Raw genomic sequence first — 19,889 nt, 5'->3', positions numbered from 1 at the left:
TATCACAAGGCCCTTATGTCCTCACTAAATAAAATCTATTCACGGTCATGACAATGCTAAAAGCAATGTTTCAGCAAGAAATAGCAATCTCACCAAAGGGGTTACCTGCCTGAGCATTCCCAGGCTCTCTACAGTAGATGCTGAGTAGGCAGAACACAGAGACATTGGTCAATGAGGGCTGTTTACTAAAGACAAGGGATTCCAAGGCCTCAAGATAATCTAGAACTAGCAGCATTGAATAAGGCAGAAAACAGAATGGACAGCAGGGAAGCATCCCTACAGCAGACTCTGCAGAATTAATTCAATTTCCCAGGCCCTTCTACTATGAAGGCTCGCAAGATAGATACAGATTAGGAGAGCCAACATTAACATGGTCACCAGAAAAAGGAACCCTAGATGAAATCCAATGGTTGTCTTGCCTCCTAATGAAGTTTTGGGAGTCTCTTAAAGTTCAACCCTCCAAGTGGAAAAATAAAAGGGAAATACATACAAAAGCCACATACCTTCCCTTCTCCGAATTTCACTGATTTGCTCCTCCAGGGTCTTACGCAAATTCTGATAGGAAAGCACATCTCGCTCTAGTTGCTTCCGCAGAGCAAATATGTTGTTTAACTCAGCCTGCAGGCTGTTGATACTTGGGAAAACAAAACACCAGAAATTTTTAAAGACTTGTTTGCATTTTAAGATGCAAAGATCAGAAAGCCTTTCTTTGATTTCTATGTCATTCGTGTTTTCTCTGGTTATAGAAGAAAATACATATCCACTATATAAAATTTTAAATATAAAAGTATAAATAAAATAAAAATTACCATGATCCCACTATCAGTTAACATGTGGCAAACTAGTCCCTCCCAATCATTTTCCCTATGAGTATTGTTATAAAATTGAGATAATACTTGCTGTATAAGGTTGAGTTCTTTATTTGTTACTTAATATTTCCCTACATCTTTGAAAATTCTTTGCAAACATCATTTTGAATGACTATATAATATTAAATAAGATGAAGTCATCCCACCATTTACTTTAACTCATTCCCTATTAGTGGACATTTGGGTCCTTTCCAGCTTTTTTGATACAGATGTAACTAGGTGGAAAGAATTTAATCCTCTAGAATGTCTCTTTGTTTGAAATAACATCTGGAGGAGAACCAGGTATAAAGGGAAAAGTGGTCCAGGGCCTGGCAGGCATCTCGCACTAGACTTGGGAAGAGTAGGAGACAGAAGACGACTTTTGGTATATTACTCCTAGAAGAGGTAGCATTGGGTAAAAGTAAGGATCAGAAGGGAAGAGGGGAAGAAGAGTGGGAGGAAGAAGAGCGAGTCAACAATAGGAGGGCAAGAAGGATCGACTCAGGGCTCAACAGAACTCCAGAATGATGGATTAGCAACTCAAAACAGCAGAGTAGGAATGGATGTTTACTTTGGAGGAGTCAAAATTGTATCAAGTTTCACAGCTGGGTCAATGCGATACAGTGTGGAGTCACCTGGAATCTGCAATCCAGGACCCAGAGGAAGTGGGGCAAATGTGCATCTCCCAAAATCTGCATTAATCTTGGGGATGGCTGTCCAACAGGACTTTTTCAGGTAACGGAAATATTCTGTATCTGTGCTGTCTAATATAGTAGCCACTACCTAATACATAATGTTGCTATTGAGCATTTGAAATGTGGCTAACACACTGAGGAATTGAATGTCTAATTTTATTAAATTTAATTTTAAAAGCCACACGCAGCTAATGGCTACTGTGTTAGTGTTAATCTACAAAAAAGGCTTTGGACTTCTAGTTTTGTGCAGCTGGCAGGGATATGAACCAATTAAACCCAGTCTCCAGAGGAACAAGGAGAACCCAGCTGACATCTGAATAACATAAATAATGTTTCACTGTACATATCTATGCCCAAAGCCTTGTTTGACATTCAGGTTATTTTCTTATGAAGAATTCCCAGCAGTGTAATTACTGAATCAAAGTCTATGAGCATGTGTAAGACTACTGGAACACATTAACACATCACTGAAAAATAGATCACTCTCTGTCCAGCATCTGACCTATGGTTCCCTAAAAAGGTTCACCAACACCTTGAAAATACCTGTAAAAATTTATGAATATGTGAATTTTTCTAAGAAAGGGGTCCATAAGCTTTCATGAGATTTTCAAAAGGGTCCACAGCCCAAAAATGGTTAGGAACTATTGCTTTAAAATGTATGTGCCACAGACACAAGCCCCTCTTCTTTTCAAATATCTTTCAGTTCTATCCATTGGACTGTGCACATAAATCAACATATATTAGATGGAGAATAAACCATTATGTCTAATCTTCTATGCTCAGTTGTTTTGAGGACAGTCATCATGAAGCAGTCTTCACGCAAGGGAAGATGCCCTACTAGCAACTTGTACCTAGTTCCATTTTAAGATAATCACAAGGATCAATTTGTAAAGCTGATGGAAAACCTGACAGTGGTGCCACAGTACAGGACTCACTTGAATGTGGTCATGCTGCAGAGACATTTAACCAGGGTGGGAAAGAGACTGTTCTCGTAAAACTCCTGTGATTAGGTCAGGAAAGCTAACTGCTTCATTCCCTCTTCCTTTCTCTGACAGGGTGAAAAGTACACAGCTGCTGCTGCCATGCCTGTCATTTACGTTTCCCCAACTTTAGAATCTTTTCAAGGAATGATATATTGGTGGAACAAAAGGTACTTCACTTGGAAAGAAAGACAAGCCCTGTGTATTCCTCTTTCTGGAAAGTAGAGAGGGGAACATAAGCAGAAATGAGGAGTCAGATATTCAAGATCAAAATGGCACACCACCATTCACTAGCTCTATGACCTCAAATCAAGTAAGTCGGTTAAATCAGACTGAGTCTTGATTTCCTCACTTGTAAAATGGGGAATTATAATACCTTTGCTTCAAGATTGGTTTGAGGATTAAATAATACAAGGAAAAGCTTAGTATAGTACCTAGCACATACTAGTGCTCAATAAACGTTTTTCCTTTCTTCCACATACCCTAACCACTCCCATACAAAAAATGGTACTTAACGAGCAAAAATTTCTGGTCTCTTGAGTTACAGTAATTAAAAAATCAGAGATGATTTTGCCCATGCCTGTAGACATGTTTGGCTGTCAAAACCAGGGGGCAAGGGAGAGGGAGAGACCAGAGGCATGATGCTGGCACCTAGTAGGTAGAGACCAGGGATGCTGCTAAACATCCTACAAAGCACAGGACAGACCCTCACAACAAAAAATTATCTAGGCCAAAATACTAGTAACAGTGCTGAAGCTGAGGAACACTGATTTACAAGGAAGTGTAAACTATACTAGTCCTCAATATAAGTGGTCTATTAATAAGGGTCTAAGCTTTGAAGCCAGAGATCTATGAACCATGATCATTCCTAACTTAAGAGCCTTAGGTAATACACTTCACATCTCAGAGAGCAGATTTCCACTTCTGTAATATGAGGATAAAGCCACCAACTTCTAAGTGTTGCTGTGAAAAATAAATAGCAAAGGTGAAAGAATTAGTTTCACAATTTCCTGTGATTAGTTTCCTTCTTCCCTGCCTTTCTTTTCCAATTTTAATTACAAGTACAGCAGGTATCTCCAGAGTCATCCACCTTTACTGCTAGTTTCTGGAGAGTGAACACTGCTGCAGTTACAAAAGGGGCTCCACCTGCCTTAGCCCATAATTCTGCCCTCTAGATGTGCCACAATCTGAGGATGCAAAACACTCTACAGGCTGAGTTTATGCACATCAGGATAATGTAGCATACATAAACTTTTCACATTACTGTTTTTCCTTTTTTTAATTTTTTCTCCTTTTTTTGTTATTCTTAATAATTGTTACATTTACTGAGTACTTACTATGTACCAGGCCATATTAGGATTTGTCATGCATCATCTCTTATTTCTAAACAACCCTGTAAGGTGGATAGGCAGAAATATACACTGAGGCTCAGGGTGAGACACAATTTATCCAAGAGCTCTGAGCTGGTGAGTGGCAGAGCTGAAATTTGAACCCAGATCTGTCTCATTCTAAATGTACTGTGACTTTGAAGATAAACACTAAAACTATTAATCATCCTTGCCAGTCACAGCTGTGATAAACCTCAGCCCCATCCCACATTTGTGTTTCCCAACATTACTGAATCCTTCTCCTAAGTAAAACTGATTAGCAGCGAGGCTTCTTGAAAAAGCTGTGATGGCTACTCTCAGATTTTCATTAGGATGCTTTCATTTTCTCTAAACTCACTTCAGATTTTAAAATCTAGTAATTATCTCATAATTTAGAAAATTACTGTTTGAAAGTCATTCATCTCTGAGAATTTCCTGAGTGCCAATTCCACACAAAGCCCAGTGCCAGGCACTGGGGCACAGAGCCAAGTAGGATGAGATCCCTGCCCTCAGGGAGCTCACACTCTAGAGGGGGCAGGCCAGTAAACAAATGATGACACAAAGAGTGCTAAGGACAGTTAGAAGAAAAGATAAATGGGGCGGGGGGGGGCAGGGCAACAGTCTTGGGGGTTAGCTTGGGCCTCCTGACAAGGGCCATATTCAAGCTGAATTCTAAAGGACACTAGCAGGAGAAGAAGCTGGGTAAAGAGTAGGGACAGGGGAGCAGGGAACATGTGAAAGAAGGGACAGGAAAGTACACAGTTCAGGGAACAATGAATAGCTCAATACGGCTAGAGTGAAGGGCATAAGTAAGGGAGCAGAGAAGTAATTTTTTTAGACTTTTTATTAGGGAAAATTTTAGATATATATGAAACTGGACAAACTAGTATAATGGCCTCTCCCCCATCTACCCATACCCTAGTCCCAACAATCAGGGAGCCACAGCCTGTTTTATTCCATCAATATCCCTACCCACTTCCTCCACTTCCGTACTGTCTTGAACATCCTTTCAACTTTAACCATTTCAGTGTATAAAGAGATGATTTCTTTTTTTATTTTTAAGATTTATTTATTTATTCCCACCCCACCCCACCCCCCCACCCCCCGTCTGCTCTCTGTGTCCATTCACTGTGTGTTCTTCTGTGTCTACTTGTATTCTCATTAGATGGCTCTGGGAACTGATCCTGGGACCTTCCAAAGTGGGAGAGAGGTGATCATTCTCTTGTACCACCTCAGTTCCCTGATCTGCTGCATCTCTTATTATCTCTCCTCTGTGTCTCTTTTTTTTTGCATCATCTTGCTGTGCCAGCTCTCCACATGGGCCAGCACTCCTACATGGGGCAGCACTCCTATGTGGGGCAGTACTCTGTGCAGGTCAGCACTCTGTGTGGGCCAGCTCGCCACAAGGGCCAGCTTGCCTTCATCAGGAGGCCCTGGGCATTGAACCCTGGACCTCCTATATGGTAGATGAGAGCCCAACTGCTTGAGCCACATCCACTTCCCAAGAGATGCTTTCTTAATGTATGAAATCACTGGGTTCAACCCTCCATTTACACACAGACAAACAGAGGCCCAGAATGGGAAAGGCTTGCCTGTGAATACAGAGCTGAAGAATAGGAGAACTAAGGCTAGAAAGAGACCACTAGCCTATTACTGGTTCTTTTCACCAAGACCAAATCATTTCAGCAATTCTGACAAGTCACTCCAAGACAAAGGTCAAGTAAGAAAGACACCTGCTTAAATCCCAAGGCTCTATCATTCATCATCTATGTGACCTTGAAAACGTTACTTAACTTCTCTTAGCTTTCACAGCCTTATGTAAAATAGACATAATATTACCTACTTCACAGAACTGCTGTGAGGATTATATGTGACAATAACTATGAAAATACTTTATAAATCTATACTAAAACACTACAAAAATATAAGTAATTATGATATTTTTTATCCTAAGGTCTTTGCCAAAAATTAGACAATTCTTTATAGGAAAAAGACATATCTGATTGTTAACAAGGCAATCACTATCCAAGCACTTTATAAGCTTCCTAAGCAAACTATTAGCTTTACTGCCACTGAAACTACCAGCATTTTCCAAGGTATGTGCATGTGTACATATGCCCATGCACATGAGTGTATGATGCCCAAAAAGAAACTTACCTGTCTGAGTTCTGCAGATATTTTACCAATTGGGAATAGATATGCTGCTCTTTCCTTAAGACTTGAATCAGCTCTTCATAGTCTGATTGCTGTTTTTCCTGAGAATGACAATGGATATTTGACATTAAGGGAAGAATTTTAAAAGAATGCATCCTTACGTTATGCAGACATATGTGGACAGTTCTGGTTTTTAAGCCCGAAATGAGAGCCCCTCTGCCAGGCTCTGGACCAGGCCACAGTCAGAGAGCACCATCTTCAGGAGGAATAGGGAATGACTGTCGATCATTTTGCCCCAGAATAAAACAGAGTTGTGCTTCTAACATTTAAACTGTTTTTGTTAAAGAATCATCACAGTTATCTGATTTGCCCATCATCCAACTGCCACCCCTCACAGCCTCTATTAAGCTTTTTCGCAACAATACAGAAAATGCCCTACTACCTTTGCTTTTGCTGCAAAGAACAGAGATCTACAAACCAAAATCTGGCAAGTACTACAGATAAGGGATTTACATTAAAGAAGAGGACAAGTGAGTTAGGAGGCACCCCGAAGAGAGTGATGGTAAAGAGATACGAGTTGGGTGAAAGTTTGGAGAGTATTTACAGAAACTTAAAATATCTCCCGGGAAATGGACTTGGCCAGTGGTTAGGGCGTCCGTCTACCATATGGGAGGTCCACGGTTCAAACCCCGGGCCTCCTTGACCAGTGTGCAGCTGGCCCATGCGCAGTGCTGATGCGCGCAAGGAGTGCCGTGCCACGCAGGGGAGTCCTCCGTGTAGGGGAGCCCCACACGCAAGGAGTGGGCCCCGTAAGGAGAGCCGCCCAGCGCGAAGGAAGGTGCAGCCTGCCCAGGAATGGCGCGGCCCACACTTCCCGTGCCGCTGACAACAGAAGCAGACAAAGAAACAAGACGCAGCAAATAACACAGAGAACAGACAACGGGGGGAGGGTGGGGAATTAGATAAATAAATAAATCTTAAAAAAAAAAAAAAATCTCCCCACAAACTGCTTACTAGTTACAGAGGTAAAAAGACTGACTGTATGGTTGAGACACTTGGCAGACACCACATTCATTGAGTTATCAAAGTTAACATGGCCAGTAATGGGACAAATTGAAATCTTGTACCATCTGATAGGACAAAATGAGAACACAGCATCACTACTGTGATATTCCTGCCAAAGATGCATAGTCTGAGTTTAATCACAAAGAAACACCAGACAAACCCAAAGTAAAGGACATTCTACAAATAACTGGCATGGACACTTCAAAAATATCAAAACCATGGAAGTCACAGAAAGACTGAGGACCTACTCTAGACTGAAGATGAAAGAAGCACAAGACTATTAAAGCAATGTATGATACTGAATTGGATCCTTTTACTCTAAAGAGTATTATCTGGATAACTGATGAACTGTGACTGGGTTTGAGGATCAGATTACAATGGTATGTTCATGCTCATTTCCTGGTTGAGAAGGATGAGCTGAGGTTATACAGGAGAATGTTCCTATTTGTAGGAAATAACATATTGAAGTATTCGGAGGTGGCAGAGCTTCATGTCAGCAACTTACTCTACCGTGGCTCAGATGATGAAGTCCTTTAAACCATTTTTGCAACGATTTTGCATATTTGAAATTGTTTCAAAATAAGATTTTAAAAAACGTTAAATTAGTAAAATGAATGTATACAGAATACCTAGCACAGTACCTAACATGTCCTAGGTACCCTCTAAATGCCAAGGGAAGACAGCCATTTAGTGAAGAAACCAGGGTTGCAAACAGCCTTTGTGTTTCACCCTGACTTACGCTCTCTCCTAAAATTAAGATACCACCTAGGAACAGGGGTTCTTAACCTGAATAAAATTAAAGGGATCCACAAATGTGACCAGGAAAAAAATTTTACATCTTTATTTCTACTAACCTCTAACTGAAATTCAGCATTCCCTTCAATCATGAGTTGAAGGAATACTGCGCTATTACTATTAATATAAATCATTAGCATTAGCAGAATTTCTATAACTGTTACCAAAAGAAACCCAGATATTTTGCACATTACAGGTATCTCATTATACTGTTTCTTATCACTACTTTCAAACTCTAACAGTTACTATATTTACCACTAGATTTTATTACTTAACACACTAAGAAAGAAGTACACCACTTCTATAGTGTAATGTTTTTTTATTTTGATAACCCAATCTCAAAACAATTGATTTCCTTTGTAATCTTAAGTATATGTTTTATGCATTGAAATATTTTTTCAGGGAAGGGGTCCTTAGCTTTGGTAGACTAAAAAGGGATGCAGAGGGCAAAAAAGCTTAAGAACCTCTCATTTAGCAGAGTACAGCTCTGCCTCTAGTCCTGTACAAAACAAGACAAAGGCACCACCTGCCAATTAAGGGCTGTAAATGCTAAACCACCAGTTTGGTCATGATAAGTTAGTCACCCAGTATGTTAGAAATGTCAGGTCCTTTTTGTAAATCACACAACATGTCACTGGCAGAATGAGCTCCCACATGCTTTTTGTATGCAATGATCATATGGGATTCTCTCAGCACATAAGTATGAGAGTGGCCAGAGAAGCCCAGAAAAGAGACTAGGTAAGAATTAACTAGGATATCAAAATAAAGAAGGTGTCATGACTGGGCACTGAGCATATGTGAGCCACCGTGTTAAACGCTTTCCAGGCATTTTCTCACCTAATCCTTACAACAACCCGATAAGCGTAGGTGTTACACTCCCCATTTTCGAGATTAGGAAACTGAAGCATGGAAGACCAATAGCATGTCGAAGTCAAGATGGTGAGGCAGGGTATGGACTCATGCAGCCAGATTTCCAGGCTGGAGTTCTTCAGCCTACCACTCTCTGCCCCATAATGGAGGCAAAGCAATCAACAAAGGTAACCTCATCATTATCAGCCACATTAATGGTGACAAAGAGAATAAGGAAAACATTGCTTCTTGAGCATCTCCCACAAAAGGCAGCTATGGTTAAGAGCACGTGACCAAGTTCAAATTAAATGTGTGACCTTGAACAAATTACTCAACCTCTCTGTGCTTCCAAATCCTCACCTATAAAATGGGGGCAATAATTCTGCATATCTCATAGCATTGTTATGGAAATTAACTGAGTCAATCCATGTAAAGTTCACAAAGCAATGCCGGGCACAGAGTAAAAACTTGATAAATGTTAGTTATAACTATTATTCTGACGCTCCAAGCACTGTGCTATGTCCTTCACATATTTCCAGCTCTAATCCCCACACATTCCAAAGAGGATAATATATTAATCTCCATTTTGCAGATGAAGAAACTTTCTTTAAGAGAAGAGGTCACTTGGTTCAGTCTGCTCAACTGATAATTGGAAGAGTCAGAATCTGTGCTTAGGTTGATACCTTCAAAGCCAACCAAGAAAGGCTGGGGAAAAGACCACTAAATAGGGTGAATGGAGTATATATATGCCCAGTGAAAGAATCCCAACCCCAGGGATCCTGCATCTTACTGGTCGTCAGGACTTTACGCCCTCGAGGACAACCCACTGCCATGTCAGAAACTGGTTGCCCAGCACAGCTCCTTTCTGCTGTTATTTCTAGCAACTATTCCAAATGTTTACCAGGTTTTTCAGGCCACTGCTCTCCTCAGTTCCTGCCCTCCACCTGCCAACTGACCACATTCACATTCATCCTTTCCTCCTACTTTCTATTGCAGTGGAACCAGGAAATCCCTCCATCTGAGCTCCAGGAGGCAACTCCTCTCTCCTTCTCAGAGACCATGTTCCATCAGTCACCCCTCTCCACTGACACATTCCAGGGTACTGTACAGGATCTGCTCAGGCCAGCCCCTCACTAGGAAATCTCCCCTGACTGAGAGACATACCCTCCTCTGGCCCCCATGGCATCCTATATTTACCTTCTCCCCCAAGCTACAGTGAACCAACCACCCATGTTCCCCCATAGCCCGGGGACTTCTTTAGGACAGCAGTGCCCAGAGTCAGGCACAGTGCCTGGCACAAATCAACTCCTGTCACAAATACTTGCTGAGTTTCTTATTAAATAGGTATGGGGGGAAACGGAAACCAATATGAAACTTAAGAAGAGAGATTCCTATGGATATTTTGCATAACGGAAGTCAGAGTGAGTCAACATCTTCCTAGAAGCAAATTGCTCACCCATGTTAAATAAATGAACTCTTTAGAGCCATCTGGGTCCCATTTCATCAATCACCTATTGTCCTGTGTTGAATCATGCCCCATTAGAATGAAGTCATTTGGCTCCCTCCACTGACAAACCAATGGGTCTCCTCCAACACAAAGGTCAGGCCAGGCTGCCAGAGAGGAGTAATGAGAAGCACCTGCTCAGCAGGACCAATCAATCTACCCATCCCCTACCCCTCCAAACAAGAAACAAACCCAGACAGGAAGCCTCCCAGCATGAAGAAGATTTATTTACCACACAACCACTATGTGTCAGACTTTGCAGTATGTAGTGACAGCCCTTGGAATGACCACCCAGCTCACCACCTTCCCTTCACTTCTTTGAAACGAAAGGGCAAGCTCCCAGAAGTCTCCTCTCCTAGGTAAGCCAGTCCCTGGTCCCATGCTAAACCAGTAAGATTCTGTCCCAGGAATTCAGAGATTTAAACAGAAACACCAGAAGTCTGAGTGTGACTGGGTCTGAGTCATGTCAAACACAGTGCCCTGGCATCTACAATTTCTGCTGGTGGGGTCCATGGAGCTGCCACTGTCTTTGGCCTCCCCAAGGCCTCTTTTTTCAACTCTTCCTTGTTATCTGTGAGAGATTCCAGGATGTTTCAATAAATACTCCCTTTTATTGTTGTTTCGCACAAGCTAATCAATGTCAGTTTCTGCTTACAACAAAAAGAATCTCAACTAATACACTTACGTTATTTCTAGTCCTCTCAGCTAATTCTTAGAGATAGGCAGGTAATTCCCCATTTTACAGATTAGGAAGGTGAGTTTCAAAGAGATTAAGTGATTTGCCCAAAGTCACAAAGCTAATCAGGAAGTAGAACTGGCATGCTGTCACTAAATCCAGGACACTTTCTACTCCACCAGTTTCCTTAATAACTTGAAGCAAACACATGCAATGTGTTTCTGAAGAGACAGCAGATACGTAAAGAGAACGCTTAATAGATCACTTTTTGGTAATCAGGGCAATTTAGCAGCCTGGTAGGTAAATCGTGTCTCTTTTGGTAGCTGTGTCATAGCTCTGCAGAAAAGACATTTATTTTAATACTCAGGAAACTTCAGCAGCAATGTCCCAACCATGTCAACAACCAAGCTATAAATCTGGTTGCAGCAAGTTAAATATGGCCAGTGTGCTTTACTCTCATTCTTCAATTCCCTGATCATCTAGCATTAATTCTCAGGATCACAAAAAGATTAGAAGAAAAACAGAGCACCTAGAGTCTATAGAGACACCACCATAGCCTCAAGTTCTTTGTAGAAATGGGCAGAGAATAAATCCTAAATCAACACAAAATGACCAAAGGCATGGCAGATAAAATCCACATTTTCAACAGAAAACACTATTGTCTGAAAAATATCTCTCTCCTGGGGGGAAAAAAAATTAAGCCTTTAACAGTTGGGATTTCTTAAATTGACACCTAGAATTTTACAATTCTTAAACGATAATTTAAAATACTTTATCCACAATTCACAATTAGTCTTGAAGAACAGAATTAAAACCTTTGTTAAAATACTTGGGTATTTTGCACAGTAATTTAAACATCACCAGGATCTGAATATAGCCAAAAAGCCAACAAAATGGTTTTATATTTGTGCTTAGATGAAGTACAGACATCACCCAGTACAAAAAAAAAAAAAAAACTAAACTAAAAACAAAATGGAATAGTGATGATAAAACTAGTGATATTAAAAAGTAAAATAGTAACATTTTGGGTTAGATGGTATCAGAGTAGGCAGGCAAAGTTCTCACAAAAACAACGGAGAAATGGCCAAAAGTTGTCTGGGGGATCTGCTTTGGGGGTCAGCAGACCAGGACAGTGCTATACAACCTCCAGGAGAGCGAGGCACAAAGAGACAAAGAACCTAAAATGATAATTGTGAGTTATTAACCCCCTGCAATGGCCATTCCCACACCTTAAGGCATACAGCCTGGATAAAACTCCTGGGCCACTGTAGCTGACAGAGAGGGAAACAGATATCTTCCTTCCTGAAAAGAGGAAGGGGGAGGCAGAGGGCAGAGAGTGGTTTCCCTTCAGTGAATTTGGCCACCAGAGTCTGCTTTGAATCCCAGCTCTGGCCAAACCAGAAACAAGGGCAAGCAGAAGTAGAGAGTAACATGTCCCTGGAAAGATTCACCAACAAGCACCATCTTCTGGCCAACCAGGAAATTGCAAGGAGAAAAAAATGCTTTCAGGTAGCTCTCAGTCTGAACTGCTGGAAGAAAAACCATATCCCAACAGTGAGTCCCAGGCCCAATTTTGATAATTTTAGCTGGGCAATTTTAAAGTCCCAGAATAAGTTGAACCAAATATCAAAGAAAAAGGATGAAAAAAAACCCTACTAGGCAAGTCTATTAGTCAGCCAAAGGGGTGCCAATGCACAGTACCAGAAGTCTGTTGGCTTTTATAAAGGGTATTTACTTGGGGTAGAAGCTTACAGTCACAAGGCCATAAAAGAGTAAGTTACTTCCCCCACAAAAATCTATTGCCACATGTGGGAACAAGATGGCTGCTAGACTCTGTGAATGTTCAGCCTTCTTCTCCCTCCTAAAGCTCCATGTTCCCAGCATCTTACAATTTCAGCTGTAGGCTGGAGGGCTTGTCTCACTCCCTGGAGCTTGTTTCTTCCCAGGCTCAGCTGCACCTATAGGCTATCAAGCTCATCTCTCTTCCCAGGACCTCTGCAGTCTATAGACTCTATAGGCCAAGACTTCTGTATCTGGCAAAACTGTTCTTCAAAACTGAGGGGGATTTTTTATTATTTCAAATTTTTTTAAAAAATTTTGTATTTTATTTGTTATTTTTAAATCCTTTGTTATTTTTTCATTTCCTTATTAATTTTATTTGGCTATTTTGTTGGCTTCATTTTTAGAGAGGTTTTAAATCACAAAGGGGTCAAAACTCTGGAAGGGGAGGATAATGGTGCAAGGTATTGGTGATGGGGGATGGGTAGAGGGGTGTACCTGGGGCATGCCTCCAAGGCATATGAATATGTTCATGTGTTCATGGGCCATGGGTCATTGTCTTGGTGGGTGGAGAGCCACACAATAACCAAAAGAATATTGAGTTCCCATCCTGGGGAGTTCTGCTTCATTCTCTAATAGGACAGCAAGAATCCCCCAAGTACAAGAGCAGTGCCTGGTGAAGGAAGACAGACCATTATGCCAGGGCCCTTGATACTGATGATTGTACTTACAAACCTTTTCTTGTCAAACTGAAACTTAACCTAGTAGAATATATTGCCTAACAGTTGCCTCCTGAAAGCCTCCTTGTTGCTCAAATGTGGCCTCTCTCTAAGCCAAATTCAGCATATAAATGCAATACCTTTCCCCCCGATGTGGGACACAACTCCCGGGGATAAGCCTTGCTGGCACCGAGGGATTATTACCAAGCACCAACTAGCAATGTGTCTGGAAAAAGACCTAGACCAAAAGGGGAAATGGTAAATACAAATGAGTTTTAATGGTTAAGAGATTTCAAAGTGAGTCAGGAGGGCATTCCAGAGGTTACGCTTATGCATGTCTCAGCAGGATCTCATTGACTGCCATGACAAACAGTGCCTCAAATAGAGGAGATGGACAACATGCATTGCAAGGAACAGAGAGTGTCTTCTACTGCAAGCGAGACAGTTTCATCCATCTGCCCCACGGGATCTAAGATCCCTCTCAATTAGAAGCAGAGTGGGCATCACCATCCCAAAATCCTCAAGACTGGGGAGTGAAAGATGGACTAAAGTAGATTTATTATTATTCTACTATAGATTTATTCTAGCAATGGAAGAACTTTTCCCCACTGATATAGAGGCAGTGGCCAGTAGAGGTTCTGGGGGGAGGAACAGGGAGGAATAGGTGTAGTGTAGGGGCATTTTTGGGACATTGGAATTGTCCTGCACAGCACTGTGGTGATGGATACAAGCCATGGTATATTTCATCATAGCCTACAGAATTTTGTGGGATAGAGTGTAGACCATAGTGTGAACTATGGTCCATAGTTGGCAGCAGTGCTTCAACATGTGTTCGATTGTAGCAAATGTGCTAGACTGGTGAAAGATGTTGTTAGTGTGGAAAGTATGGGAAAGGGAGGGAGTGGGACATGTGGAAGTCCCCTATATTTTTTTGTATAACATTTATGTAATTTAAATCTTCTATAAAAATTTAAAAAAATAATTTAAAAAAAACAAAACACTGAGAAAGTATGTTACCAAAAAAACAGAATTAAAGAGATACTAACAGGGGTGATGCAGCATGAAAGGAAAAAAATCAAGGGTGAGAGACTTGGAGAAGAATGTAGAAATGAAAATTACTATGAAGGGTAAATTAAGGGGAAAAATGGCAAACAATAGTAAGTGTGGAAGTTTGATATTATTTATGAATTCCAAAAAGAGATACAGGTTATGTTTGCAAACTGGTCTGTTTCTCTGGGCATGATATCCTTCGGTTGTATTAGATTCAGCTGAGATGCCTTTGATCAAATTATGTCACGATTAGGGCTCTGACTTGACCACATCATTAGAATGTGCAGGGTTGATTCCCTACCCCTTGGTGGGCTCTATGAAGGGATAACCAATCAAGAAGGCAAGACAAGTAGATAAACAGAAAAAGACATGACAGATAGAACTTGGTTTTGACGCTGGTGCCCCAGGGAGAGATAAGACATTTGCCTGATTGTTTACAGCTGACCTTGTGAAGAAAATAGTGCAGCTGAGAAGCCCTGAGAGATGAACCTGATGCCAGCCTACAGTTGAGATCAGAAGAAGCTCAGACCAAGGAACCTTAAGAGGAAGAGAAAAGTTGAACTCTCACAGTCATCACCTGCCATCTTGCTTCAACACATGGCGACAGACTTTGGGTGAGCAAGTACCTCTTATGGTACCTTGAGTTGGACTCTTTAGGGTCTTGAGACTGTAAAAGTCTACCCTAAACAAATATCCTTTATAAAAACCAACAGCTTTTTGGTATTTTGCATCAGCACCCATTTAGCTGACTAATACAGAAAGACATGACAGCAGAAAGCCAAAGGATAAAATGGACAAAGTAAGGTCTTTACACTCAGTAATAACACTGAGTGTTAATGGCTTGAACTCTCCAATCAAAACACACAGACTGATAGAATGGATAAGAAAATATGAGCCATCAATGGGCTGTCTACAAAGACTCAAGTCAAACCTAAGGACACAACAGGAATGAAAGTGAAAGGTAGGAAAAAGAACGTCTTTTGTTTGGAAAAAAACAAAAAAGATCTAGAGTAGCAATACTAATATCGGACAAAACAGATTTTCAATGCAAAGTACTAATAGGGATAAAGAGGATCATTACATATTAATAAAAGGGGCAACTCACGAAGAAGAAATAACTATAATAAATATTCATGCACCTAACCTGGGTGCCCCAAGATACATGATGCACACACTGGCAAAATTGAAGGGAGAAACAGACATCTTTAAAATAATAGACTTCAATGTACCACTCTCAGCATTGGACAGAACATCTGGAGAGAGGATAAATAAAGAAACAGAGAGCCTGAATGATATGATAAATGAACTATACCTAACAGACATTTATAGAGCATTAGAATTCAAAACAGCAGGATATACATTTTCAAGCGCTTATGGATCCTTCTCCAGGACAGACCATATGATGCATCATAAGGCAGGTCTCAATAAATTTAATAAGTTTGGAATTATACAAAACACTTTCTCTGATCATAAGAAATGGAAACTGGAAGTCAATAATGGATAGAAAGGAAAAATTCATAAATACATGGAGATGAAAAAACACACTATTAAATAATCAGTGGGTCAAAGAAGAAATTGCAAGAGAATTCAGTAAATACCTTGAGACGAAAGAAAATAAGAACACAATACATCAAAACCTATGGGACACTGCAAAGGCAGTGCTAAAAGGGAAATTTACAGCTCTCAATGCTTACATTAAAAGAGAAGATAGTTAAAATCAAAGACCTAACTGCACACCTGGAGGAACTAGAAAAAGAAGGGTAAACTAATCCCAAACCAAGCTGAAAGAAAGAAATACAGAGCAGAGCAGAAATAAATGAAATCTCACAAAGAAGCAAAACCATAAGTTAGGTCTTTGAGAAGATCAATAAAATTAACAAACCCTTAGCTACACTGACCAAGAGAAAAAGGAAGAAGATGAAAATAAAATCAGATACGAGAGGGGAGGACATTACCACTGACCCTGCAGAAATAAGAAAGATCATAAGAAGACATTATGAACAACTGTAAGCCAAAAAAAATCAACTTTTGGTTTTGTTGATTCTCTCAATTGATGCAGAAAAGACATTTGACAAAATACAGCAGTCTTTCTTGATAAAAACACTCTGAAAGACAGGAAAAGAAGAAAGCTATCTCAATATGTGAAGTGCATTTATGAATAATCTACAGGTAGCATTGTACTCAATGATGAAAGAATAAAAACTTTCTTGCTTAGATCAGGAACAAGACAAGGATGATCACTATCACGACTGTTATTCAATATTGTGCTAGAAGTTCTAGTTAGAGCAATTAGGATAAAGAAATAAAAGGCACTCAAATAGGAAAGGAAGAAGGAAAACTTTCACTAGTCACTACATGATCCCATACCTAGAAAATCCTGAAAAATCCACAGCAAAGCTACTAGAACTAATAGAAAAGTTTAGCAAAGTGGCAGGATACAAGATTAATACACAAAAATAAGTAATGTTTCCAAACACTAATGATGAGCAATCTGAAGAAGTAATCAGAAAAAAAATTCCATTTATAATAAAAGAATCAAATATTTAGGAATAAACTTAACCAAGTACATTAAGTACCTGTATTCAGAAAACTATGAAGCATTGCTAAAACAAATAGAAGAAGACAAATAAATGGAAGGACATTTTGTGTTCATGGACTGGAAGACTCAATATTCTTTAGATGTCAATTCTACCCAAACTGATTTACAGATTCAATGCCATCCCAATAAAAATCCCAAAAGCCTTTTCTGTAGAAATAAAAAAGTCAATTATTAAATTTACTTGGAAGGAAAAGGAAAATGTCTTTGAAAAAGAACAAAGTTGGAAGACACTGGATAAGCACAAAGAAGAATTTGAAAGCATATATAGAAAAACAGTAGATCTTATGGGAATGAAAGGCACAATAAATGAAATTTAAAAAACATTGGAATCATATAACAGATTTGAGGAGGCAGAAGAAAGGATTAGTGAGCTTGAAGAAATGGCTTCTGGAAGTGAACATACAAACAGATGAAGAATGGAAAAAATTGAACAAGGTCTCAGGGAACTTAAAGACAGTAAAAGATGTGCAAACATACATGTCATGGGTGTCCCAGCAGCAGAAGAGAAGGGAAAAGGCGTAGAAGGAATATCTGAAGAAATAATGGCTGAAAATTTCCCAACTCTATTGAAGGACATAGATATCCATGTCCAAGAAGCACAACGTACTCCCATCTGAAAAAATCCAAATAGATCAACTCTGAGATACATACTAATCAGAATGTCAAATGCCAAAGACAAAGAGAGAATTCTAAGAACAGCAATGCAAAACATTCTAAGGGATACCCAATAAGATTAAGTGCTGATCTCTCACCAGAAACCATGGAGGCAAGAAGAGAGTGGTATGTCATATTTAAGACACTACAAGAGAAAAACTTCCAGCCAAGAATCTTATATCCGGCAAGACTGTCTTTCAAATATGAGAGCAAGATTAGACTATTCACAGATAAAAAGAAACTGAGAGGATTTCTAACCAAGAGATCAGATTTTCAGGAAATGGTAAAGTGTATGCTAAAGCTTGAAAAGAAAACAGGAGAGAAAGACCTGGAAGAAAGTCTAGAAATGAAGATTATATCAATAAAGTAACCAAAAGTATCAAAAGAGTGGGGAAAATAAAATATGACAGATAAAACTCAAATAGAAATAAATTTAACCAACAACATAAAGAACTTGTGTTCATAAAACTGCAAATCAGTGCCAAAAGGAATCAAAAAAGTCTTAAATAACTGGAAGAACATTCCATGCTCATGGACTGGAAGACTAAATATCATAAAGACGTCAGTCCTACTCAAATTGATATACAGTTTCAATGCAATCCCGATAAAAATTCCACCAGCATTTTTTAAATTGAAAATACGATTATAAAACTTATTTGAAAGGGTAGCCAGAAACATATTAAAAAGTAAAATTGGACTCTCATCTCCAGACTTTAAATTATATTACCTAGCTATAGAGGTAAAAAAAAAAAAAAAAGCATGGTACTGGCATAAAGACAGACAAATAGACCAATGGAACCAAACTGATGGTTCAGAAACAGACCCTCACATGTATGGTCAAGTGATTTTTGACTAGCCTGTCAAACCCACACAGCTCAGGCAGAACAGTCCATTCAACAAATGGTGCTGAAATAACTAGATATACATAGTCAAAGGAAGGAAAGAGGACCCCTATCTCACACCTTATCCAAAAATTAACCCAATGGATCAAAAACCTAAAAATAAAAGCAAGAACCATAAAGCTTCTAGAAGAAATTATAGGAAAACATCTTTTTCTATATTCTTAAAGGAGGTAAGAGGACAACTGAGATGGACTATTGATGTTTAATGTATGTAGAAGTTTTAATTAGCTTTAATGTAAAAGTGTGGAAATGTATAGAGTGGATGGTAACAAATAGTAACAGTTTATAAATGGAGACGTGGCTGAAAATGGTAGTCTAGAGATGTAAATGCCAACTGACAGAATGCTAGAGAATAATCTAGGAACTGAATAGCACAGTAAAGCAAGAGGTGGATGAGAATTGTGGCTGATGGTACAGATGCAAGAGTGTCCTTTGTGAGCTAGAGCAAATGTACATCACTACTACAGGGTGGTGGGAATATGGAGAAGCATGGGAAAAACACAACTGGAGTGACCTATGGTCTGTGGTTAGCAGTAATAATGAAATATGCTTGCATCTATGCCAAAGATGTACTGTGTTGATAATGGGACAGTATGGAGAATGTGAGCCAAATGTACACTATGGCCGTGGTAACAATCAGATGACATTATTTTATCTTCAACAAGTGTTCCACCACAGTGTGATGTGTTGACAGATGGATATTGTTTGGGAATTCTGCACATGTGCATGATTGTTTTATAAGTTCACAACTTCTGTCATAAAAAATATATTTAAAAAATAATAATACAGGGTGGCATGGGGGGAAAACACACCAAATGTAAGATAAGGACTATAATTAGTAGTAAGATTTCTACAATATTCTTTCATAATCTGTAAAAAATGTCTCACAACAATGCAAGTTGTTAGTGGAGAGTTGATATATGGGACCCCTATATAATGTCCTGCATGTTTGCTTTTAAGTCCACAACTTTTACTATGCACTTATTATTTAGGTATGTCCATTTATAAATGATAAAAGATAATAATAATAACAGGGTAGGTTGGGGGGAAATACTTTGGTTAGTAGTAATATTTTGACAATTCTCTTTAATCATTAGTTTAAAATATTTAACAACAATGCAAGGTATTGGTGGTAGGGTGAGTTATGAGAGTTCTGTATGATGCTATGTATGTTTGTTTTATAAGTTCACAACTATTATCTATACTAATTGTTTATGTATATTTATGTGTGAGTGATATACCTCAATAAGTTT

The 19,889-nt window shown here is 39.4% G+C and overlaps 1 protein-coding gene across 11 annotated transcripts in view; it reads right to left on the bottom strand.

Moving 5' to 3' along the window:
- Nucleotides 1–19,889, bottom strand: part of CDK5RAP2 (CDK5 regulatory subunit associated protein 2) — a 256,300-nt gene that overhangs the window by 109,986 nt on the left and 126,425 nt on the right. For all 11 annotated transcript variants that reach the window (XM_058302477.2, XM_058302480.2, XM_071217029.1 and 8 more), the window contains exons 15-16: nt 6,048–6,145; nt 504–634 (exon numbers count right to left, since the gene is read on the bottom strand). In XM_058302477.2, the coding sequence (XP_058158460.1) occupies nt 504–634; nt 6,048–6,145 (229 nt within the window). The remainder of the gene's footprint in view (nt 1–503; nt 635–6,047; nt 6,146–19,889) is intronic.

The sequence above is a fragment of the Dasypus novemcinctus genome, chromosome 8 (assembly GCF_030445035.2).
Source record: "Dasypus novemcinctus isolate mDasNov1 chromosome 8, mDasNov1.1.hap2, whole genome shotgun sequence".
In the NCBI taxonomy this organism is placed as follows: Eukaryota; Metazoa; Chordata; class Mammalia; order Cingulata; family Dasypodidae; genus Dasypus; species Dasypus novemcinctus.
Note: the sequence above shows the minus strand (reverse complement) of the source record. Positions and strands in the feature narration are given on the sequence as shown.